Source organism: Drosophila navojoa, chromosome 5, assembly GCF_054131105.1.
Source record: "Drosophila navojoa isolate 15081-1374.11 chromosome 5, UAZ_NAV_1.0, whole genome shotgun sequence".
In the NCBI taxonomy this organism is placed as follows: Eukaryota; Metazoa; Arthropoda; class Insecta; order Diptera; family Drosophilidae; genus Drosophila; species Drosophila navojoa.
The window spans coordinates 2,330,287-2,353,166 of record NC_142893.1 but is presented as its reverse complement, the minus strand read 5'-3'; the positions used below and the strand labels follow the sequence as shown (position 1 = coordinate 2,353,166).

General features: G+C 42.6%; 7 protein-coding genes across 8 annotated transcripts in view; 5 read left to right on the top strand and 2 right to left on the bottom strand.

Moving 5' to 3' along the window:
• dve (SATB1_N and homeodomain domain-containing protein dve) overlaps positions 1-8,160 on the bottom strand; it is a 96,143-nt gene extending 87,983 nt beyond the window's left edge. The window contains exon 1 of the mRNA XM_018104262.3: positions 8,031-8,160. The gene's annotated coding sequence lies outside the window, so the exon portion shown is untranslated. The remainder of the gene's footprint in view (positions 1-8,030) is intronic.
• The window catches only part of Oatp58Dc (Organic anion transporting polypeptide 58Dc), a 110,081-nt gene extending 100,224 nt beyond the window's left edge, over positions 1-9,857 (top strand). Inside the window, 7 exon segments of the mRNA XM_018104266.3 lie at positions 6,246-6,604; positions 6,666-6,895; positions 6,957-7,289; positions 8,074-8,945; positions 9,005-9,148; positions 9,258-9,577; positions 9,639-9,857. Coding sequence (XP_017959755.1) covers positions 6,291-6,604; positions 6,666-6,895; positions 6,957-7,289; positions 8,074-8,945; positions 9,005-9,148; positions 9,258-9,577; positions 9,639-9,813 — 2,388 coding nt within the window. The 5' untranslated portion in view covers positions 6,246-6,290 and the 3' untranslated portion in view covers positions 9,814-9,857.
• Positions 9,858-10,196: 339 nt separating this feature from the next.
• Positions 10,197-13,020, top strand: LOC108653628 (solute carrier organic anion transporter family member 74D). The gene is made up of 6 exons (XM_018104273.3): positions 10,197-10,598; positions 10,655-10,884; positions 11,009-11,317; positions 11,385-12,220; positions 12,425-12,735; positions 12,795-13,020. The coding sequence occupies exons 1-6, from the start codon at positions 10,420-10,422 to the stop codon at positions 12,970-12,972; spliced, it is 2,043 nt and encodes a 680-aa protein (XP_017959762.3). The 5' UTR covers positions 10,197-10,419; the 3' UTR covers positions 12,973-13,020.
• A 722-nt stretch (positions 13,021-13,742) lies between these two features.
• On the top strand, positions 13,743-16,421 carry LOC108653627 (solute carrier organic anion transporter family member 74D-like). Of its 2 annotated transcripts, XM_018104271.3 has the most exons (6): positions 13,752-14,134; positions 14,199-14,428; positions 14,491-14,811; positions 14,899-15,734; positions 15,801-16,111; positions 16,176-16,420. In XM_018104271.3, the coding sequence occupies exons 1-6, from the start codon at positions 13,989-13,991 to the stop codon at positions 16,375-16,377; spliced, it is 2,046 nt and encodes a 681-aa protein (XP_017959760.1). In that variant the 5' UTR covers positions 13,752-13,988; the 3' UTR covers positions 16,378-16,420. The 2 variants fall into 2 exon arrangements, with proteins under 2 accessions (XP_089118718.1, XP_017959760.1); XM_089262592.1 differs by having other exon boundaries at positions 13,743-14,134; positions 14,899-16,111; positions 16,176-16,421.
• A 1,073-nt stretch (positions 16,422-17,494) lies between these two features.
• Positions 17,495-20,191, top strand: LOC108653625 (solute carrier organic anion transporter family member 74D). The gene is made up of 6 exons (XM_018104267.3): positions 17,495-17,863; positions 17,923-18,152; positions 18,263-18,583; positions 18,646-19,481; positions 19,543-19,853; positions 19,921-20,191. The coding sequence occupies exons 1-6, from the start codon at positions 17,673-17,675 to the stop codon at positions 20,102-20,104; spliced, it is 2,073 nt and encodes a 690-aa protein (XP_017959756.1). The 5' UTR covers positions 17,495-17,672; the 3' UTR covers positions 20,105-20,191.
• Positions 20,157-21,692, bottom strand: LOC108653635 (uncharacterized). The gene is made up of 3 exons (XM_018104282.3): positions 21,142-21,692; positions 20,971-21,084; positions 20,157-20,911 (listed from the first exon to the last, which is right to left on the bottom strand). The coding sequence occupies exons 1-3, from the start codon at positions 21,553-21,555 to the stop codon at positions 20,273-20,275; spliced, it is 1,167 nt and encodes a 388-aa protein (XP_017959771.1). The 5' UTR covers positions 21,556-21,692; the 3' UTR covers positions 20,157-20,272.
• A 28-nt stretch (positions 21,693-21,720) lies between these two features.
• On the top strand, positions 21,721-22,778 carry LOC108652669 (uncharacterized). The gene is made up of 2 exons (XM_018102862.3): positions 21,721-22,223; positions 22,288-22,778. The coding sequence occupies exons 1-2, from the start codon at positions 21,837-21,839 to the stop codon at positions 22,693-22,695; spliced, it is 795 nt and encodes a 264-aa protein (XP_017958351.2). The 5' UTR covers positions 21,721-21,836; the 3' UTR covers positions 22,696-22,778.
• The last annotated feature ends 102 nt before the right edge of the window (positions 22,779-22,880 follow it).

Here is a 22,880-nt window from a genome sequence, read left to right as displayed (position 1 = left end):
CTGTTTTCAGCTCTTTCCCTCAACACTCGCCGTTTTTAGAGCATATTTCAGCTGAAGTAGCTACATGCCCCGCCCCCCCATCCGAAGTGCTCACAAGTAATCGCTGCATTGTCTATTTTGACATTTGCTCTCTCTCCCGCCTCTGTGGGGCTTTGGTTTGGGTGATTAGGTCGGACGCACCTTGTCTGACCGAATAGAAGTCGCCACGCTGCCTCCTGCACGGCCAAAAATTTATGAAATGCGTAATGAGCGCACGTGAGCTGCATGCCACATGGCACACAGAGTTCAGGGTTGGGTCAGCAAGCGAAGCTTATGCTACTTTTTTTTGCTATCCCCCCTCTCTCTCTCTCTCTCTCTCTCTCTCTCTCATTCACTCAGCAGCCGACGGCTCGCCTGTTAATTACAACTTAAATTGACAGCAAAATTGGCCTGGCTAAATTGTGGGTTTTAGCATGCGGTCGGCATATTAAGCGCGACTCCAGCTGCTGCACAGACAAATGAAGACTTAAGACCTACTTAACTCTGACAAAAAATCAGAAAACAGAAAAAAACTGCGCCTAAAAAATCCAAATTAGTCAAAAGCATGTGGGGTTGGGAGGTCACACAGTATTTAACCCTAATTTGACACACACTCCTGGAAGGAAGTCACAAATAAATACACATACATACATATAAGTTTAGCAGGGGTTAAAAAAAAAAACAGCAGAGCAGAGCTGAGACAGCCGTTAGAAACGTATGCTACATGCCGTTATGTCAGGCAATATCAATAAACGCCGACAGCCAGCAAAGGGGTTGAGCGGAAACGGAAATCACAAGCAAAGTGCTGACATGTGCCGTGCGTTCACACACATGTCGAAGAGCATGCGTGTGTGTGTGTTGTGTGGGTGTCAAGTTCCTTTTCACGCGCAAATTGAGTGCTTAAGCGGTTTAGTTGGCAGTTGGGCGCGCTTACCCGGAAACTGACGTAGGCGTGCATAAGCCGCAGCATTCGTCTTGGCATTACACTTAAGAGCAGCCATACACACACACAGTAAGAGAGAGAGAGAGAGAGGGAGAGACATTTCACATGTTTATGGAGATTGTGGCTGCCCAAATAGAAATGTTGCCCTGAGCCACGCCCCATGCATTTGAAATTCATAGCGATTTACGTGATTTGCAAAATATTATTTATTGTCAACGCTAGCTAAATGTGTGCGAATGTGTGTGTGCTGGCAGCGATAAGGCCAATGTCATTTGCATACGGCATACAAAAGGAAGCGCGTTGGGGAAATAAAAATCGCTAACAAATAGCAGCAGCAGCAGCGGCAGCGGCAGCGAGTCGCGTGCCAGCCGCATAATTTGCAGTTGTCTTTATATTGTGGCATACTTACAGGCGGCGCACAAAAGTGCCACACACACACACACACACAGGGAAAGAGTGAGAGATAAAGCGGGCAACACGCTGCCTCATTTGTTGTTATTTATGCTGAGCCTTGGCATTGGGAATACCCGCCGCCTCACACCCGCCCGATGCGAATACGAAGCACATTTGTGCTGCAATTACAGCTGTGTGCGTGTGGGTGTGCGTGTGTGTGGCAGCTGTGACTCGCTTGGCTCCATGTCCTTTTGCATATGCAAACATCTCATAATAATAAACATGCCTGGGCGCAACTTCTTTTCGCTTTTTTTTCGTCTCTTTTTTTATGGCCGCTCAATTGATACAAGAAATTATGTTTTTGATTTTTATTGCGCTGCCAAACATATGATGTTCGTACGCACACCATGTATATGGCGGGATTATGTATACAAACATTTCCATTTCGACTCGCTCGAAGAAAAACTTTATACGCAAATTTAATAAGCATTGCTTTCACATTTCACTCTCACTCCGACTTCGACTCCGACATTGACTCTCTCGCTGCCCTCGTAAGCCACATATGTGGCTAGGGTTTATGATTTTCACATTTCCACATTCATAAGCAATACAAATACATAAATAAAAGGCAGTGAGACCTGAACACAATTGACTTTGCTTATTTTTCTTCAGCGACAACCCCTAATTGGGCAGCAAAGCGGACTTAAAGGATATCTAATAGTCGTACAACAGGGGGCCTAGTTAAGCAAATTCTGTCTAGCCTTAGAACATTCGAAATATTAATAATAGGGGTTTCTTTTAAGAAATTACCTGCCGTACACCTATTCCAGGGTATCTAAAAGTCGTAATGCCCAAGTTAATTAAAACAAAATTATATTAATTATGTGGGCTATTCTTAAAATTCTTTTTAGATCTCAGTAAGTTCTTCAATGAGCATTGTAGTGCGCATCCAACTGAAATATTTGACAGGGTATCTAATAGTCGACACTTTTAATTAAATTAATGAAAACCAAACTCAAGAGGTTTTACGATTTAATAGTTATTCAAAAATCCAAAAAAAAAAGTTTTCCCTCAACTTTTATATAAAGTCCTAGGGTATCTTTAGCCGTATACATAATGTCCATGAATAAAATTAATGATTGGATTAAATAATATTTCCAAAAATAATAATAATGAAGCAATATATACTTATACAGCGAGTATCAGTTGGTCAAAGAATCTACGACTATTACATACCCTGCAATAGGTATCTTATAGTCGCCTATTCTCCAACCACTCTCGTTTCAATTGAATTGATGCTGACTACAAAAGCTCACCCGCTGAGAGAGCGCTAATCGCTTATCGTTTACGATCTTTAGCTGAGTCTGGGCTATAGCTTCAGAGCATTCGGTTCGCATCGGGTGACACCAGATATAAGGTTTTATATTTCATTTACTTATTTTTTTTTTATTACTGTTTTTTTTTTTTTTTTTGGAGGGTTGATTGAATCAGACGCCCAACCGCAGAGACAAACGGCGGGGGTTAAAAGGCAAATCAACGCAGTCGATTGATTTTGCTGGCAACAACACTTGGGGGTTAGGGGGAGGCTGATCTATATATGTAGATATGCATATGCAAATTTTAGATATTATAAACATTTACACTTTCCAGCAGCCACACACCACAAATTGATATAGATATATAGAGCGCAGCAAGGTTACGTTTAAATATTGTTTGACAATATTTCCGTATCGATAGAGCTGGTAGCTATATGGGTCTATATAGCGAGTACTTTGATAACTATAACACTATAACTGATTGCCTGTGAACATATTTATTATTATTATAATTTTCATACAAATATTTTAATACTTTTATATTTGATCAAACAATTTTTTTTTAATTAAAAAAAAAATGTGTTTTAAAATATCTCAAAAATATCTTCGGTACTACTACTAGATAATATTTTGAAATAAATTCTAAAAATATATTTATGAAAACCGAATTAAATATATATAACAATATTCCTTGATTCAACTTTTTCAGCAAATGTAATATAAAAATAAATTAAATGAATTATGAGATGATAACTCTTTAAATTTAAAATTTCAATTCTTGCAAAACTTGTATATATGTAGCTCAAACATTTTCTAAACTACTCCATAGTACACTCTTTAGGCACTTTTTTGAAAACTTTTCAGTATTTTCCCAGCATATTTCACCTTGATAACCCTGGATATACACATATGTTTTATCTTAAATGATACTTTTGAATTTGTCTGTGATCCAAGTGCAAGCACCGCCAGGCAAATCTAATAAAGAATTTTGTGCTCTGCACACACACTGTCAAGTCGACGGCTTGGAAATTGATGTCACTGACACACACACACACACACACACAATGCTGAATTGGAATTAGCTTTTGAAGACTCGACTCGACTTCCATTCGCTTTGAAGGCGAGGCACTCATCTACTCAACTGCTCAGCTACAACTTGGAGCAGATTTCCACAGATAATACAAATCCAGCGCTTAGCTTAGTTTAGTATGGCTACGCTTACGGTTACGATAATATCGTCGTCGTCGTGTTAAAGACGAACTACGCCTATATGGCAGCTATAAGTCGCTGATCTAATCTACAATTTGTGGTGTGAAACAATTTAAATCAGTGAAAAATCTGTGGCTGTGTCGCTAAAGTGCTAATTCCCTAATTTAAAAGTAAATTTATGCTCTCTATATACTATATAATCTATATAGTATGCGCATATATGGAGAGTGATATAGCATATACATTATGATTCAAGCACAACATAATCAAGATAAAGTTCAAGAGATAAGCAGCGCAAAAATTTAAATATGCTAAGTGAATTGTGGCGTCGACAATAAACACACAAGCGAACGAACATGCGAGCATCATATACGAATATATAGTGTATATACTATATATACATATGTATCTACCCATCTACATATGTACATTACATGCATTAAATAATAGAACACGTTGAGCACACCTACACACACACACACACACACACACACTCACACTCATGCGCGCTCGGCTCTTGAAAATCAAAATAATAATAGAAAGAATGAGCATGGGCATGGGAATGCAAAAAGTTGGACAGAGATAGCGAATGAGCGAGATAGAGCGTGAGCGACAGAGCGATAACAAGAGAAAGAGCTCAAAGCGACTAGCGCCTAGAACTCTACTAGATTATAGTTGTATGTAGTAAACATATCTGGAAAGTTTCGAAAACAAAATACAGCTGTTATCTGCGATGAGCTAAACATTAAATACCCTGGAATTTAGATATAATAAAACAAACCAGATCTTAAAAACAAAGATGAAAATAATAATAGAAGGAATGGGAATGCGAATAGAAAGACGGAGGAATGGAAAGTTTGAGAAAAATATAAGAGAACGTGAGAAAAAGACAGAGAGTGAGAGGGAGAGAGGGAAAGTGGAAGAGAAGAGCGGTATAAGAGATCGAGATAAGGGCTAATAATGGGAAAAGCGAATCTGATAGCAATATCAAGAGAGAGAGAGACAGAGAGGGAGGTAAGCGCCGAGAGAGCAATGGGCACAGAGCGGGTAATGGCGTAGATGATAGCGATATCAAGAGATAGAGAGAGAGAAAATGAGAAAGACAGAGAGAGTGGAAAGATGAAAATCCAAGAGAGAGGAATAATAGAGAGATAGGGACATAGGGGTCAGAGAAAGAGACACTGAGAGGGAGAGAGGAACAAAGGGAAAGACAAACAAAGAAAATTAAGAGGGAAAACAAAATTAGGAACAGATAGAGCCAAAGAGTCATAAACTGAGAAAGAAAAGAAAACAAATGAACAAAGATAAAGAGAGAGAAAGATATATTAAATGAAGTAAAAGGATTTCAATCATATATTGCAATAAAGTTTCTAGATATTTAAACTACTCGGATTACCTTACGTATCACTCGAGCAAATGTGACATAAAGCTCTAAGAGTTGCCCTTGAAAAAATGCAACTATATAAAACATATATAATTTAATATATACAGTTATAAAGATATTTTCAATTAAATGCTTCTTTATTTTCCAACAAATAAATGAACTTGCAAAAATGAAAGTAAACAAAAGTCTGTCGAATACTAAACTAAGCAAGCAAAATAATGATAAGAAATGACAAGAAAACAAAACTTATCAAGAGCATTATCACAGATGAAACTATGTATACGCATATCAAATAAGTGTGAGTGTGAGTGTGAGTGTGCGTGTGTGCTTACATACGATCAGCTACAACTCTTATCACTACTCTGCTACAGCTTCATCAATTTTGTTCTACAATTGTCATAGTTGGAGACTCGAGAAATTTATTTATCTTCATATCTTTCGCTCAGCAAAAATGATTGAAGATTCTGGCCAGAGGTGAAAACCCCAATAAAAGCTAATCTTTTAATAACAAGCAACGAACAAGCCGCCAGGCAGCTTGATAGACGCTGTGCCAACAAGACCCAGCCAAAGTGTCAACAAAGTGTGTTCGCTCAGTCGGATAGACAGCGAGTGTCGTGTCTCCTGGGCGCAGTCACAGAGAAGAACTTAAGTTAAGATCACACGTAATTTGGGCACAACATGCCATTCGATCCGCAAATGGTGATGCGTGCAGTTGCTCTACAGCATCAACGAAAGGCAGAGCGCAACGATTGCAGTTACTAAATCAAAAATACAAAAAATAAAATAATAATAATAAATATTATAAAATAAAATAAAAACCCCAAGTCAAGCCCAAGAGCAAGTCGGAGCTAATTGCTTGTGAAAGTTTTTTACTTTGACAATTAAGAATTATTGTGCATATCAATTATTGCGGCTCTGTGTTTGTGTGTGTGGGTGTGTGTGCCTCAGCCGGAAGAATCCAATGTGCTACTAAGAAAAACAGACATCAAAACTCAAAATCAAGACATACTAGAGTATTCCAAATAAAATGGTGCAAGGCGAGGCGGCCGTGGAGGCGCGTGTCACAGCTCGCAGCGATGAGCAGCCGGAGGAGACGACAGCGGCGGCAGCTGCCGCTCCCGAGGAGCTCCACAAGCTGCTCAACAATGGCAATGCCCACGAGACGACGGACAACAAGAGCAACAAAGGCGCCCAGGCACGCATCAAGGCCAAGTTAAAGCGCGAAAAATCCGAACAGGATCGCCTCATGACCGAGGAGATCAACAAGCTGCTCAACGATATGCCGCTGGAGAAGAATGTTACATGCGGCTTCTGGCTCTTTCGCGGCAATTTCTTTCAGCGGTAAGGCCGTGTTAGCCCCCAATCTGCATCGCAATCCTAATCGAGCACAAATAATTCCCAGCTTCGCTAATCAAACTGCCTACGTCCTGCTCTATGGCATCGTTGGCTGCATTTTCTCAATGACGTATGCGTACTTCAATGGCACCATAACCACGATTGAGAAACGCTTCAAGATACCCTCGAAGAACACGGGCATCATATCGGTGGGCAACGATATTAGCCAAACTTTGGTCTCCGCCGTGCTGGCCTAATATGCGGGCAAGGGTCATAGGCCACGCTGGATAGGATTTGGTAAGATCTACAATTAAGATCTAAAATGACATTTTCTACCTCATTCCTGACATTTCCCCAGGTCTATTGACTATCGTTCTATTCTGTCTGATGACCACCTCGCCGCATTTTCTTTACGGTCCGGGCGAGGATGCTCTGGCCCTGACCAAGGAGTTTGGGGCTCTACCCGACGAGAATGCCACCATGGAGGCCATTGAGGAGCAGCGATCGAAGACCTTGTGCCGCCTCTCTGGCGGTGGCGCCGAGTGCGAAGTGGGCGAGGGAAATTTCGCACCACAAGTTTTGCTGTTTGTCGCCCAGTTCATATCTGGCATCGGTGGCTCGCTCTACTACACTCTGGGCGTTTCCTACATGGATGATAATACCAAAAAATCCAAGACTCCAGCTTTGCTCAGTAAGTTGTTAAACGTATTTTTCAAAATAGTGACGTGAATAGTGCGCAGATCTTTTTTCTTATGGCTTTACGACTCCAATAAAAGAACGGGCGTCGTGTTGGTCTACGAGATAAGTGACGAGATTACTCCTCAGTAAACAGCCAGAAGTACTGCTTCCGTTTCTTATCACTCGTTTAGTTATGGCTCGAATGATAGGGCAAAATTAATTATCTTCTTGAGACTATTCAGGTTTTTTGATGAAAGACAAATACGTCATGATGTAAGGCATGAGAAAGCGTAAAAGAAGTTAGGGATATTCCCCTTGAACTGAATGAATGTAAATGAAAGATCATTTGGGATATTTAAAGAATATTTAAATACTGAAATGTTTTAAGCATTTCTAGACAGGAAAGAATTAGATCAATTGTACGGAGACTCTTTCTGCTACATTTATACTAGACTACTTTGAGGCGGTACTGAAATACTACAAACAAAAACGCAGAGCTTGTAGAAGAAAAGAAGATATTAAATTTCAATTTTGTTTACCCTTGGGATAGGTAAACTTTGCAAACAGCACAGGGAAAACAAATCAAAAATATATACCCCATTTGACCATCTGAAAAGAGACAGTCTAGGCACATATGTATATACCCCAATTGGACTTTCTAAAAAGAGTGTCAATACGCTTCTTAAAGACAGTCAAATCCAACACATGTATACCTCATTTGACGCTCTGAGCAGAGTATTCATATTTCACTCACCCATCTCAGTTTTATGATTGTGTTCTCTTGTCTTTTTTTGCAGGTCTCTCGTACTTTTTGCGCATGCTGGGTCCGGCTATTGGCTATGCTCTGGCATCCTTTTGTCTGCGCCTGTATATCGCACCGCAACTGCATCCGGTTATCAACAACAAGGATCCACGCTGGCTGGGCGCTTGGTGGTTGGGCTGGTTAGTCATGGGCGGTCTGTTATCATGCTCGGGCATCTTTTTGTCGATGTTTCCCAAGGAGCTGCCCCGTGCCGCCGCCAGACGCATGGTGGAGGAAAAGCGACGACGCGAACGTCATTCGCTCAAGCAAAAGGAGAGCACAGAGAAGGAGAAGCTGACAGCAGATCTGGAAGCGAGAGCTGAGCAATCGGCCGCAGAGCCAAAGGCTTCGTTCAACGACATGCTGGTCACGTTCCGGCGTCTGACCACCAACAAGACGTACATGTGCAACACGCTCTCGAACATCTTCTATCTGATTGGGTATACGCCGTTCTGGATATTTACGCCCAAGTACATCGAGGTGCAGTACAAACAGTCGGCAGCCACCTCCAGCATGGTCACGGGCACGGTGGCCCTGGCCTTTTCCGCCATAGGCGTACTGCTCTCCGGTTTCATCATATCCCGCTATAAGCCCAAGGCACGCTACATGGCCGCATGGAATGTGATTTGTGCCGTTCTGGTTGTCGCTGGCGTTGTGACCTATGCATTCATTGGTTGTCCGGATAACGAACGCTCGGTCATTGTGAATATTCACAATAGCGCCGTGAATGACAGTGTCACCTGCAATTCGGCCTGTTCCTGTGACTATGTCCGCTACTCTCCCGTCTGTGGCGAGAATAGCATGACCTATATATCCGCCTGCCATGCCGGCTGCAAGATGGAGCATGTACGTCCCGATGGCAAAAAGGTAGTTCGCATTCGGGTCTGACGATATATGTGTCTATAGTCTCTACTGTTTGTCTGTAGGTCTTCTATGACTGCTCCTGCATACCGGGCACAAGAAATAGCACCTTCAATCGCCTAACTCCACTGGATTTGGCCAATGAGGCGAACAGCAGAGGTCTAACGGGCACAGCACTGGAAAGCGCATTATCCATGGAGTACTTGGAGGTAAGTTTTGTAGAGTTGCTGAAGTATACTAAAGATGGATCTAGAGTACTTTTCTGTTCATTTTCGTATCTCCATAAATTCATTCCCTTATTTGCTCTCTCTTTCTCAGCAACTCGCCGCTGGTCAGGCCACGCCAGGCGCATGTCCTGTCAACTGTTGGACGCAGTTCGTCGCGTTTCTCTCAGTGATGTGCTTTCTGAAGTTCATTGGCGCTGCGGGCCGAGCATCCAATTTCCTAGTATCCGTTCGATGTGTGCCAGAGAAGGACAAAACGGCGGCCATGGGCTTTGGCATGATGCTATGCTCGATGTTTGCCTTTATACCGGGACCCATATTCTTTGGCTGGATCTTTGATCGCATGTGCCTGGTGTGGGGCAAAACGTGCACGAACAAGGGCAACTGTTGGCTCTACGATCCAGAGTCCATGAGGTGCGCTTTATACATACTATATGATTATTGATTGATCTATTAATAATCGCATTCGATTTAGATATACGCTCAACTTTACGGCAGCTGTTTTCATTAGCCTGGGCGCTATCTTCGACTTTGGTGTCTGGTATTATGTGAAAGATCTTAAGATATTCGACGAGGAGGTCAAGGAAGTCGAAATGCAAATAGTGCAGCACGAGGAGGAGGTCAATGCTGAAAAGAATACCGAAATATAAGTTACTAGAATAATTTATAAAAAAAAAAAAAAACAACAAGAAAATACAAACTAAACATATATATCTATATATATATATATATTTGTAAGATAATGTTATCTTTAAGCTAAAGATTGTGAGTGATTTTGGTGCCTATATATGCGAGATTTTAATGATGCGAGTCTGTCGGTATAATAAACTATTATGACGGTTAAGATCGTGTGATAAATGCAACCGTCAAGGCTCTCATTTCACTACACTAAGACATACGTACAGTGGTCACACGTTAAGATTAATCGTTAAGGAGTTCCAAAGAATTGTCTACGAAAATCAATAAATTTATTTAGTGTTAATGTAACATATTATCTATTTATATGCAAATTTTCGGTATTAATCGAGACATTGAAAAGTTTCTTTAGCGAGTAACTACTGTATTTATCGCCTTTACTTAAATAATCTACATAAAAGTCGGGCAGACAGTGCATAAAGCACATGTACAGAAGCCTAGACAACTTATCTTAAAATTACGTTTTCGCGTGGGATTACGTTAATTACAAGACTTTATAGCTATTATCTATATAGATATAGACAGTGGTTACATTTTGTGCATAATTATAGTTGCACTTTATGAGCTTTAGTAATTGCCAAAGTTCAGTTTGGCTCTGTAGTTCGACAATGGCAGATGAGGCGACTGAAGTGACTGAATTCCTGAAAGCTCCTAATGGTAAAAAAGATGCGAAACGGGAGCTATCCACCTCGGATACCCAATGTGGCTTTGGTATATTCAAAGGACCACGCATTCAACGGTATTTTCCTAAGGAAAACATTTCTCTTTTACGTTCTCAAGTAATTCCCATTGCAGCTGGGCCACGGAGCACATGTTTATGGTGCTGTTCGGCATCGCCGGCTGTTTTATAGGCATGGCATTTTCCTATTTCAATGGCACGATTACAACGCTGGAGAAACGCTATAAGATACCCACGAAGACATCGGGCATCATAACGGTGGGCAACGATATAAGCACGACGTTGAGCTGTGCATTCTTAGGGTACTACGCGGGTCGCGGTCATCGACCGAAATATGTTGCTCTAGGTAAGCCCATCTTTTTTTGTTTTTCTCTTTCTCCCAAGCCTCCTTTATCTCTCGTTTTTTTTCTCACTATTGATACACATTCTTCTCCATGATTTCCTTTTCTCTAATTCTCTTATATATCAAGGGCTTCTCATCTTGGCGATCTTCTGCCTGCTGATGGCATCTCCGCATTTCATTTACGGCGCTGGCGAGGATGCTATAAAGCTCACCCATGAATATATGAATACAAGTGTTCTCAATGCCACCCTGGAGGATCCCACACTCTGTCAATCCCGATTGCCCGACTGTGTGCAGACCGCAAGTCAATGGGCGCCCATAATTCTGTTGTTTGTGGCCCAATTTATATCTGGAATCGGGTGTTCACTCTTCTACACACTGGGCCTATCCTATATGGATGACAATTCAACCAAGTCCAAGTCACCGGCTATGCTTAGTAAGTTTCCGAATCTATTCCTCTTAAGCCTCTTAAGCCTCTCTTCATTGCTTTCACTCCCTCACAGGTTGGTCTGCTTTTCTGCGCATGTTGGGTCCAGCGTTTGGCTACTCCTTGGCATCCGTTTGTCTGCGTTTCTACATAGATCCGCAGCTAAAGCCGCTGATCAGCAATGAGGATTCACGTTGGCTGGGCGCCTGGTGGATCGGCTGGATCATATTGACCATCATAATGCTAATATCTGCCTTTTTTCTATACTTGTTTCCCAGAGAGCTGCCCAGTGCTCAGGCTCGACGATTGAAAGCAAATGGAGCCGACACTGGCGTTCACTCAGTGACAGAGTTATCCCTCGTTGACATGATGCAATCCGTCAAACGATTGGCCAAAAACAAGGTATATGTCTATAACAACATTGCCTCAATTCTCTATTTCTTCGGCTATACGCCGTATTGGATATTTACGCCCAAGTACATTGAGACCCAATATCAACAATCGGCTAGCACAGCCACCATGGCAACGGGTACAGTCGCTTTGGCCTTCTCGGCAGCCGGTGTCTTGCTCTCCGGCCATGTGATCTCCAAATACAAACCCAGCGCCCGGGCAATGGCCGCTTGGAATGGCATCGTTGATATATTTACGGTAATGGGCATCTTGTGCTATGTGCTCATCGGCTGTGCTGACAGCGATAAGACGACATCCATGTCGCCAAGCACGCCTGACAGCTGCACCGCCTCCTGTCACTGCGAGTATGTGCACTACGCGCCCATCTGCAGTCCAGATAATGTTACCTATATATCTGCCTGTCATGCCGGCTGCAACAGTAAACTGAAGGATGAACTGGGTCGACTCATCTACACAGGCTGTAAGTGCATTGGCACATTGGATATCGCAAATGTTACAGAGGTAAGTCTACTAGTATTCATTTGGCATACGCTTTGATATACTTAGATATAAGTAGATGTAACACTAGACTTATTCTAACTTACTTCCTATTTTATAATTTAAATTGCTTTCTCCAACCTTAAAAGTACAATCTTAACTTTCACTTGTCTTCACATTCCACATTTCCAATAAATCTTATTATCTTTCCTCTGCTCCCTCCCTTAGTACCAATCAGCACGACAAGGACCCTGCCCGGTGGACTGTTATAAACAGTTTCTCATCTTCCTAGGCGTCATGTGTTTTCTGAAATTCATTGGCGCCTCCGGTAGAACAGCTAACCTATTGTTGGCCTTGCGCTGCGTGTCATCTGAGGACAAGAGCTTTGCCCTGGGCCTGGGCAATGTAGTCGCCTCCATAGTCAGCTTTATACCCAGTCCCATTCTATTTGGCTGGATTTTGGATAGCTATTGCGTGGTCTGGGGCAAAACGTGCGGCAGCAAAGGCAATTGCTGGCTCTATGATACCAAATCCTTACGGTAAGTACAAAAACTATTTAGTCATGATTGCAGCTGCATAAACCCCGTCTTCTATGTAGCTATACCATAAATCTTTTGGCTGCTTCATTCATATTTGCTGGCAGTTTTTGGAACATTGGCGTCTGGTATCATGCCAAAGATTTACAGATATTCGACACTGAGCCAGAAGAGCCAAAGCACAAAAAGAACTCACAACAATATGAATTAAACGAATTATCAGCTAGCGAAGTAAAATAAAAATAATATTTGATATCTAAATATTAAAAAGCTTAAGCAAATATTAAAGTCGGAGGTTAGCCGAGTGATTTGCGATTTTTTGGCTTATTAAATTTGTCCGAGATAAACAGAGTAGCACGCGAGTTTCAAAAAGGTGTTAAGGGGTGACTTTTATAATCCATGCAGTGAACCACCTAATATATTATGTAATCATAGCTGTTATCTATCTAGAACAGTACGAGGTTATATGCAGTATAAGACTTATGTGTATATTAATTTAATAAGTCCAGTCAATGCAACAATAAACCCATTCCATCCATCTGTCTGTTTGTGTATGCCTCTGGCAGTCTAGCTCACTGTTTATCAATCTCGCTATCTCTGTCCATCTGTCCTTCCATCTCCATTAATCCACATCAGTCTTCCCATCACTGTCAGTCCATCTCTTTGTTGCCCATCACTCAGTCTCTCCACTATCTATCCCTCTATCTATTCGCCCAATATATTCCTGAACCTCTATTCTATCCAACATTCACCTCTCTAAGTCTTCTTCTTCTTCTTTCCATCTGTTAAGGAGTTCGAATCTTTCTCCGATTTTCCCGATCTCTGTTTTTCTATTTAAATCCTTACATAGCTTACTGAGTACAGTTTAAATACAAAATATCTACACACTTTTTACTATGAATGTCAAACGTTAAATATCGTATAGCTATTTATATAAACCCGTTTACCACCCAGAAATTATCTACCTAAAACAAAAAAAGCATCTCATCTCTCATGAAAGTTGTTGGCTCATCCTCTCAAAAATTTGATATCTCGCGTGAATACAAATGATAATGTCATTATTATATTATACTATATGTTCGTTGACTTAACGGGGTATATACACAAGATATGGCAAAAGTTTTACTGTTGTTAAAACAATAATTGCTAGTTGATCTTTATGGATGCACAATTTGTCAACTGTTGGCCTAGATATAATGGTCTGGCAATAGTTAGCAATTAGTCGGGCTACAAGTTTTGATGGAGTCGGTTCAACAATGAGTCTCGAAACGAAACCAGATCAAGCAGAGGAGGATCCTTTTCTCGAGAATGCTAAGCAGAACAATGGCAAACCACGGAAGGAAAAACCGCACAAGGATATCAGATGTGGATTTTGGATATTCAAAGGATCGCTGCTACAGCGGTATGCTGGCTATGGATAGGCTAAGCTAGGCTAGCTGTAAACTGAAGATTTACTTAATTTACAGCATGGCAACGGAAAAGTCTTTTGTCTTAATCTATGGCATCGGTGGCTGTCTCTTATCCATGGCCTTGGCCTATTTCAATGCCATTGTGACGACATTGGAGAAACGCTATAAGATCCCGACAAAGACATCTGGCCTCATTATCGTTGGTAACGATGTCAGCATGATGATCACATCTGTGCTGGCTGGCTACTACATACACAAGGGACACCGTGCACGCTGGATAGCATTAGGTGAGTAGGACACCAACTGAACCCATTGATAGTCATTCATTTTCGTATCCTTGACCTTTCAGGATTCTTCACGATATTCATTTTCAGCGTGCTCACTTGCTCCTTGCACTTTGCCTATGGCTCTGGCGAGGATGCGCTAAAGCTCACACGTGAATTTGGGGATTTCGAAACGGTTGCTGAATACACGGCAATTGCACACAAGGAGCACAAACTATGCATGTCCGAGGAATCGGGATGTCAACAGAGCGATGGCACTTGGGTGCCGCCGATTGTTTTGTTCGTGGGCCAGTTTATTGCAGGCATTGGCATATCCTTGTTCTGGATTGTGGGCGTCGCTTATATGGATGACAATACAGAGAAGGCGAATACGCCAGCGTTGTTAAGTGAGTTAAGAGATAAGATAAGAGACCTGTCATATATCTTACTGGAGATTATTTAACAAACACATTCATTCCTCTCGCATCTTTCAGGCATCTCTGCTTTTCTCCGCATGCTGGGCCCAGCCCTTGGTTACTCCTTGGCCTCTGTCTGTCTGCGCTGGTATATTGAGCCGCATTTGGAGCCGCTGATCAAGCCCGGGGATCCTCGTTGGCTGGGCGCCTGGTGGATTGGATGGCTCGTTCTAGCTGTCGTCACATTTATAGTCTCCTTCCTGATGTTTATGTTTCCCAAGGAGCTGCCCAGTTCGAATGCACGGCGCATTCAACTAGAGGAAGCTGGCATCCAGAATCCCAAGCAGCACAAGGATCTCTCCATGACCGACATGATACGTTCCATCAAACGCCTGATGGTCAACAAGGTGTTCATGTACAACTCCTTCGCCTCCAGTTTCTACTTCTTTGGCTACTTGGCCTACTGGATCTATACGCCCAAGTACATTGAGACCCAATATAGAACCTCCGCATCCATGGCCAGCATGGCGACGGGCACTATAGCTCTGGCTTTCTCTGCGGCGGGCGTGCTGCTCTCTGGCTTCGTTGTGTCCAAGTACAAGCCCAGTGGCAAGGCCATGGCTGCCTGGAATGGCTTCGTGGACTTCATGACTGTCGCAGGCGTCTTGTGCTATGTTGTGATTGGCTGCAAAGGCAGCGACAATATGAGCTCCATGGCAACAGTCAGTGGCAGCTGCGGCGTCTCCTGTCACTGCGAGTATGTGCACTACGCACCCATCTGCAGCCCCGACAATGTCACCTACATATCCGCCTGCCATGCCGGCTGCACGGGCACGGCCAAGGATCAATTCGACCGCACCTTGTACACAGGCTGTGAGTGCATTGACCCAAAGAATACAACAGCTGGAGTTGAGGTAAATTCTTTGATTAGATTATTGGAGCTGATCTACGATAATAATACTCTAAATTTGTATTCGCAGTTGCAGTATGCAGTGGATGGCGCCTGTCCCGTGGACTGCACCCAACAGTTCCTCGTCTTCCTCGTTGTGATGTGCTTACTCAAGCTCGTCGGTGCCAGCAGCAAGTCCACAAATCTGCTGATAGCCCTGCGCTGTATACAGCCGGAGGACAAGAGCTTTGCCCTGGGGCTGAGCGGCTTGATCAGTTCTCTGTTCGCCTTTGTGCCCAGTCCCGTCTTCTTTGGCTGGCTGCTGGACAAATATTGCCTGGTGTGGGGCAAGACGTGCAGCAACAAAGGCAACTGCTGGCTCTACGACACCGAGTCCTTAAGGTAAGCTGATGTGTTGCTCATCCCATTTGTAGCTTACTTCAATTTATTTCAATTTTCACTTCAGATACGCCTTCAACTTGACGGCAGCGTTCTTCATATTCCTCGGCGGCCTTTTGAATATTGGCGTTTACCGCAATGCCTCAGATTTGCTTATATTCGATGAGGAGCCAAATGAAGCGGATCAAGCAGATAGTAAAGTCGATAGCTTTAGCTTGGAAAGCAAAGTCCAAGAGACGGAAGCAACAAGAGATGTAGAAAAGTCTTAGAAATAATTTAATATTAACTCTGTGAGTCACTAAAACAAATTATGTTAAATTTATAGAAAAGATTAATATTAAAAATAAAGTATACTAAAATTGAATTCATAATTAGTTTGTGCAATAGTTAGGAAAATGAAAAAAGGGAAAAATTCAATGTAGGAATTGTACAGACATATAGCCTGTCTCTCTGGAAGGGATGAAGAAGAACTACAGAATATCATTTAGGCTGTCTATATGTGATCATTTGATATTTATACTCGAGTAAAGCGAAGCTAGAATGCAGAGAAGCAGCCGAGAGAGCTCCCATTGGTGAGTTCAAGCTCGGCTGCACGATCTCTACCTGTCGTCGGTCTCAACTCAATGTGAGCGCATAGGCTCTGAGTGTAAGACGACCTATATAAAGGGCAGCAGCTGCAGCATTTCTTCAGTCGCCCAGGCCCGGTGGGGGTCAGTCGTGCAGTGCAGTAAAGTGAAGTGAAGTGGTGTGGGATGCCTCAGCAACGCATTAAGGACTTGGAGGAAATACTTGGAAGAAATACTCAGAGGAAATACTTAGAGGATAGGCTAAGAGGAAATACTAAGAGAAAATACTGAGAGGAAATACTTAGAGAAAATACTTGAAGGAAATACTTAGAGGATATTCCATTAAGCCCCGATTTCCCGTTTTTAACACATTACTAGCATAACAACAGGATTCAGAGTCCAAGAATTAAATAGGTTTGAAAGTTTGACGAGTGCGAAGGGAACGTATGATCATTTGCGGCGATTTGCTCGAGTTTGAAAGCAGTTTTAGTCTGTCATTGCCATTCCAACAATCTAAAAATAAAAGCAAATATTTATTAGATTACTTTTATATTAGTGGCTCAACTAAATGATAACTCATAACTCAGTGTGTGTGTGTCTGAGGTAAACAAAAAGAGATAAGCAAAATATATCAGAGCTACTTAAAAAGAGCCAAAGAATCAAAGCGCTTGACAAGTAGCCTTAAATACAGTTCATTAATGGAATTGATGAAATTATATTTTGACATGGGTTTAACAGACGCACGAAATACATATAGATATATTTGTTCAATTCGCTTAGAATGTTTGTTTATATGCTGCCTCTGTTACACAATATATGTATATGATCTTATCTCGAGTCAGCTTAGTTAGGCTGCAAGATTCATAAATTGCATCTGCGTAATCAGAAAGGCCGTTTTTATTGATGCCCAGAGATAATGCAAATCTCATTTGAATTGATAACTAAGAGAAAATCCAGATCAGTTCCACAGAGCGCTTGAATGGAGAGAGTTCAGCAAGATGAGCGTCGATACAAAGGATCCAAGTGAAGTGGCTCCATTTCTAAATGATGCTAGCACGCTAACGGCCATTGATGAGAAGGAGCAGCAGTTAAAGGATGCCCAGCGGGAGCAGGAGCTAAGCGAAAATCTAGATGATGGCAAGGATATAACCTGCGGCTTTTGGATATTCAAAGGACCTACGCTGCAGAGGTAGAGCCAAGTGAATGTTTACCCAAGGAAGTATTTATATATATAGAAATATTTCGCAGTTTCGCCACAGAGACAATGTATGTGACCATCTATGGCATCGCTGGCTGTTTCATGGCCATGTGCTTTGCCTACTTCAATGGCACAATTACCACACTGGAGAAGCGCTACAAGATACCCACAAAGACGTTGGGCATCATTTCGGTGGGCAACGATATGAGCACCATGTTTGCCTCGGCCTTGACTGGCTATTATCTGCGCAAAGTGCATCGACCGCGCTGGATGGGTTTGGGTAAATATACATATATATACATATATATACATATATATACATATAATATACATATATAATAAAAAAATTATGTAAAGAACTTTTCAACTTAGAGTAAATCGCACTTTCAGGTCTATTTACAATCGTCATATTTTGTTTGCTAAACTGCTCGCTGCACTTTATCTATGGCGCTGGCGAGGATGCCTTGAAACTAACGCGTGATCATGGAGCTTATCAGAACTTGAGTGGACATTTAACCAGTTCACAGAGAGATCAGAAGCTGTGCATGAATGAGACATCGAGTTGCATACAGGAGGACAGTACTTGGGTGCCCCAAATGATTCTCTTTCTAGCTCAATTCATTTTGGGCATTGGTCAGGCGCTATTTCTAGTCGTGGGCCTAGCCTACATGGACGACAACACCACCAAGTCCAAGACGCCAGCAATGCTTAGTAAATCCGAAACGGAATTTTTAGCTAATTTGCATTAATTTACTATCTGACTCACTTTCTAGGCTTCTCCACTTTTCTACGCATGCTGGGTCCTGCCATAGGCTACTCCTTGGCCTCGCTTTGCCTGCGCTGGTATATAGAGCCGACAGCGGAGCCATTGATCAAGCCCGAAGATCCTCGTTGGCTGGGCGCCTGGTGGCTCGGCTGGCTCATCTTGGCCGCCATGACAGCCCTTATTGCCTTTGTTATGACACTATTTCCCAAGGAGCTGCCCAGCTCGAAGGCTAGACGCTTGAAATACCGAAAGGCTGGCGAACCAAATACAACTGTGGAAATGGACTTTTCACTGGGCTACATGTGGCACTCGATCAAGCAGCTGGCAACCAACAAGGTCTATGTATACAATACGATTGCCTCCATACTCTACTTCTTTGGCTACATGGTCTACTGGATATTTACGCCCAAGTACATTGAGACCCAATATCAGCAATCGGCCTCGATGGCCACCATGGCCACGGGTACCGTTGCTCTGGGCTTCTCTGCGGCGGGCGTACTGCTCTCCGGGTTTGTAGTGTCCAAGTACAAGCCCAGTGCCAGAGCCTTGGCTGCCTGGAATGCTACGGTGGACTTTTTGACAGTGGCTGGCATCTTGGGCTTTGTTGCCATTGGCTGCAAAGGCAGCGATGAGCTGAGTTCCATGGCCACAGTGGGTGATGGCTGCAGCGTCTCCTGTCACTGTGAATATGTGCACTACGCGCCCATCTGCAGTCCCGATAATGTCACCTATATATCTGCCTGCCATGCTGGTTGCACGGCCAAAACAAAGGATCAACTGGAGCGCACTCTATACACGGGCTGTGACTGCATTAATCCAAGTAATTTAACAACTGGAGTTGAAGTAAATAGGAAATTAATTCGATTATTTGCATCTGATCTACAAACTCACTTTATACTCACAGTTGCAGTATGCAGTGGATGGCGCCTGTCATGTGGACTGCTTCAATCAGTTTCTCCTTTTCTTGGGCGTCATGTGTTTCCTGAAGCTCGTCGGCGCCAGCAGCAAGTCAACGAATCTGCTCATAGCATTGCGCTGCATACCGCCGGAGGACAAGAGCTTTGCCTTGGGCTTGGGCAGCATGGTGGCTTCGCTGTTCGGCTTCATACCCAGTCCCATTTTCTATGGCTGGCTGATAGATAAATATTGCTTGGTGTGGGGCAAAACGTGCAGCAACAAAGGCAACTGCTGGCTCTACGACACAGTATCCTTGAGGTGGGTGCAGGCTGCTGCCTTCCTTAACATATTTGCCATATCAATCTTCATTTTAATCTACTTTCAGATATGCCTTAAATCTGGCGGCTGGCACTTGCATATTGCTTGGCGGTTTTATGAACATTGTGGTCTGGTATCATGCTAAGAATCTCAAAATCTTTGACGACGAGAAAGCCAAGAGCCTGGAGGATATCACACTAAAAGACTTGGGCAGCACGCTGCAGCTGCAAAAGCTTGATGAGAATATCTAAAAATATCTAATATGTACTGTTATCTGACGTCATTTGCCACAATAAAGATTCCCAGATTATATCCAGTCTGGCGCTTATCTTCAAAGACATATAAGCTTGACAGTTATATGGATTGTTTGCAGCTCTCTATTTACGAGTGAGGGTCGAGGGATAAGCGTCTACTATAAGTCAGTTCAATAAGGGCAGCCACTCGTCGGGCAGTGGGGGCTCTAGAATGGCCGTCGTATTGTTCTCCTCGATTTCATTGGCATCGCACAGACACCACAAGGCATCGAAGAGCAGCAATTGGAGCAAACCTGCGCCAGCTGTGCACTCGTCAAATGTTATTGGCGGTAAATCATTTTGAGCCTGAGCGCTATAGACATTTAATCTCTCGTTACTCAAGCGAGCCAAGCATACGGCCTGACCTTTATGCTCTTCTATTTTCCACATGGCTAACAGAACATCAGGCAATGGTTTTATGTACTCCTTTAACAAAGCAGCTGCAGTAACATTTTGTGTGTAGTTTTCTTGAATTCGTTCCAGTTGTTGCTTGTAGTTGTTTTCCGTAAATCTCTCATGTTGCAGCTGGTATAAGCAACGCGCAGACTTGGCACAAAAATTATTTTCCAATATATTGTGAACTTGGCAACTATCCAAGACAATCGGTGGCAACTTTTTCCTAGTCACTCTTCTAAGCTCTTGCAGTGCTTGCAGAATCACTTGCTGTTTGGGCGCGACAATAGCCACATAATTCTCTAAGCCATTATCTTCGATTTCCAGCATGATATTTGATAGAGCTTTGCCCATTTCATCATTTCGAATAAGCTGCAATATTTAGTACGAATGTCTAAAATATAAATTATTTAGATACGACATTGGCTTACCGGCATTCTCAGGCGATCCACAGTCAAGTTCTTATCCCTCAGCATGGCCAAGCTTCGCGCATAGCACAGACGCTGCTCCTCGGCATTGGTACGCGTTACAAAGACAACAAACATCTACAAAACGTGTTCAGTTGCTCATAAATATATTCAAGCTATTGTTCACTTATGTACCTTATGCACATACGGTTCCTTACGCACCCAAAACTCATTTAAGTTCAGGGTATATGTCTTACTTCGGTCAATGCGATGCAGCACGCCGGGATGATAGTACTCCAAGCCCATATTATCATATGTTTTATGTACGCGTCGCAAGCGCCATTGCACCTTCTTTGAATACGCCGTGTACTCATCATCTGTCATGCACTCAATACTGGCAAAATCATCCGGTTGGACACAAACGCCAAATTTGGAAATTGGTGGCCGGCCGGGTCGCACATAGCCTTGGGCCTGGGCCTCGGCTCTCTCGTGCCGTGCTGCCACGAGGCGCTCGACTAGCTCTTGCTTTGAGCCCTTTGTATTTAAGGCACGACCATATAGGTCACGTACCAAATCTCGTATATTAAGCTCGGAAACTGGCAGCTCCATCGCACAATTTGCACGCCAAATATTTACCGCAATCAAATGCTGAAGCGCGAAATTTAGAGATGAGTCGATATAAGGCAGCGCTGTAAATTGTCCACTAAGCAGTGCTGCAAAATGTTGGTTTATGAAACATCTAGTAATCGATGTATCGATACGATACAAACAGACATTTGAATTTAGCTTTCATCTCAGTTACTTTGTATCTTTGTATATTTGTTATTCGATCTAAAATAAGGTTCCAAATTAAAACACCTTAATGGAATAGGGAAAATCACAAACTTTCAATGGAAGAGAGTAGTTGCGACAAATGGAGAGACAGAAACAAGGTAAAACCACCACCTAGACCGAGCTGCTTTCAGCCACTGGAAGGAAATTGTCCAGAATGCAAACCTCCCGAAGAAACTCCACCACAGGAGCCACCAACTGGGAAAGAGGAAAACGTTGTAAAAGACGAAAACATTGTGAAAGACGAAAACATTGTGAAAGCAATTCTCAAGCCAGAGCCTCCAACAAGACGTGTTATAGATCCAAGCCGTCTATGTGCGTCATCTCTCACTCGCAAACGAGAAAAATGCTGCAATCTAAGTGAGGCCGGAGAAGCTGAACATAAAGATAATTTCTGTTCAGCAAAATGCAGCCCACTGAAACCAGCGATGCTTCACTTGGAAGAGGTACATATGTTTTTGTAGGCATTTCCTTTCTATATGTTAAATTTCCGAAATTTGTCTTCAATAGTGGACGAAGCGTCCTCGGCCGAAACCTACTTATAAGAATTGTGTTTACCTCAATAATGAACTTTTGGCTGGACGTGCATTTCCTATGAAGTTTCGGATACGTCGAAATGTGCGCAATTGTGGTGTATGTGGTAGGGCAATGTATTTACGTGACTCAATTACGGATAGTTCAAATATAATCTTGATTTCGAACTGCTGCGACGTCCAGGTGTATCCAAGTTCGTATATTGAAAATTGGCATCGTGTACCCATTCTATCAATAACACGCAAAGAATCTATGCATAAGAAAGTAATTAACGAAATCTGTGTACTTGAACCCAAAAAACTTCCACCGCCACCACCTCCACCTCCACCACCACCGCCGCCACCTCCATCCACAAAGAAAAAGCCAAAGAAAGGAAAGAAATAAATTTGCGAAATTCCTTTTATATAATATGTGTCAAAATAAGCGCCATCGACTAAATAACAAATATATTTCGACTTTTATAATTATTCGATTATCTCAGATCGATTGACTGTTAATCGATGAGTATTCTTGTCATCGTCACATAGCGAATAACGTATTTTTAAGCACCGTAAATGAAATGCAGTGGA

What these genes read in the sequence shown, in the direction of transcription:
- LOC108653628 (XM_018104273.3), top strand. Translation starts at nt 10,420, where the DNA reads ATGAGCTTTAGTAATTGCCAAAGTTCAGTTTGGCTCTGTAGTTCGACA. An exon ending in AAAGGACCACGCATTCAACG is followed by an intron (nt 10,599 to 10,654) that starts GTATTTTCCTAA and finishes TTCCCATTGCAG; the next exon opens with CTGGGCCACGGAGCACATGT. An exon ending in TATGATACCAAATCCTTACG is followed by an intron (nt 12,736 to 12,794) that starts GTAAGTACAAAA and finishes TCTTCTATGTAG; the next exon opens with CTATACCATAAATCTTTTGG.
- LOC108653627 (XM_089262592.1), top strand. Translation starts at nt 13,989, where the DNA reads ATGAGTCTCGAAACGAAACCAGATCAAGCAGAGGAGGATCCTTTTCTC. An exon ending in AAAGGATCGCTGCTACAGCG is followed by an intron (nt 14,135 to 14,198) that starts GTATGCTGGCTA and finishes CTTAATTTACAG; the next exon opens with CATGGCAACGGAAAAGTCTT. An exon ending in GAATACGCCAGCGTTGTTAA is followed by an intron (nt 14,812 to 14,898) that starts GTGAGTTAAGAG and finishes CGCATCTTTCAG; the next exon opens with GCATCTCTGCTTTTCTCCGC.
- LOC108652669 (XM_018102862.3), top strand. Translation starts at nt 21,837, where the DNA reads ATGGAAGAGAGTAGTTGCGACAAATGGAGAGACAGAAACAAGGTAAAA. An exon ending in CGATGCTTCACTTGGAAGAG is followed by an intron (nt 22,224 to 22,287) that starts GTACATATGTTT and finishes TGTCTTCAATAG; the next exon opens with TGGACGAAGCGTCCTCGGCC.
- LOC108653625 (XM_018104267.3), top strand. Translation starts at nt 17,673, where the DNA reads ATGAGCGTCGATACAAAGGATCCAAGTGAAGTGGCTCCATTTCTAAAT. An exon ending in AAAGGACCTACGCTGCAGAG is followed by an intron (nt 17,864 to 17,922) that starts GTAGAGCCAAGT and finishes AATATTTCGCAG; the next exon opens with TTTCGCCACAGAGACAATGT. An exon ending in ACCGCGCTGGATGGGTTTGG is followed by an intron (nt 18,153 to 18,262) that starts GTAAATATACAT and finishes TCGCACTTTCAG; the next exon opens with GTCTATTTACAATCGTCATA.
- LOC108653635 (XM_018104282.3), bottom strand. Translation starts at nt 21,555, where the DNA reads ATGGAGCTGCCAGTTTCCGAGCTTAATATACGAGATTTGGTACGTGAC. An exon ending in AGGAACCGTATGTGCATAAG is followed by an intron (nt 21,085 to 21,141) that starts GTACATAAGTGA and finishes CACGTTTTGTAG; the next exon opens with ATGTTTGTTGTCTTTGTAAC. An exon ending in TGGATCGCCTGAGAATGCCG is followed by an intron (nt 20,912 to 20,970) that starts GTAAGCCAATGT and finishes TAAATATTGCAG; the next exon opens with CTTATTCGAAATGATGAAAT.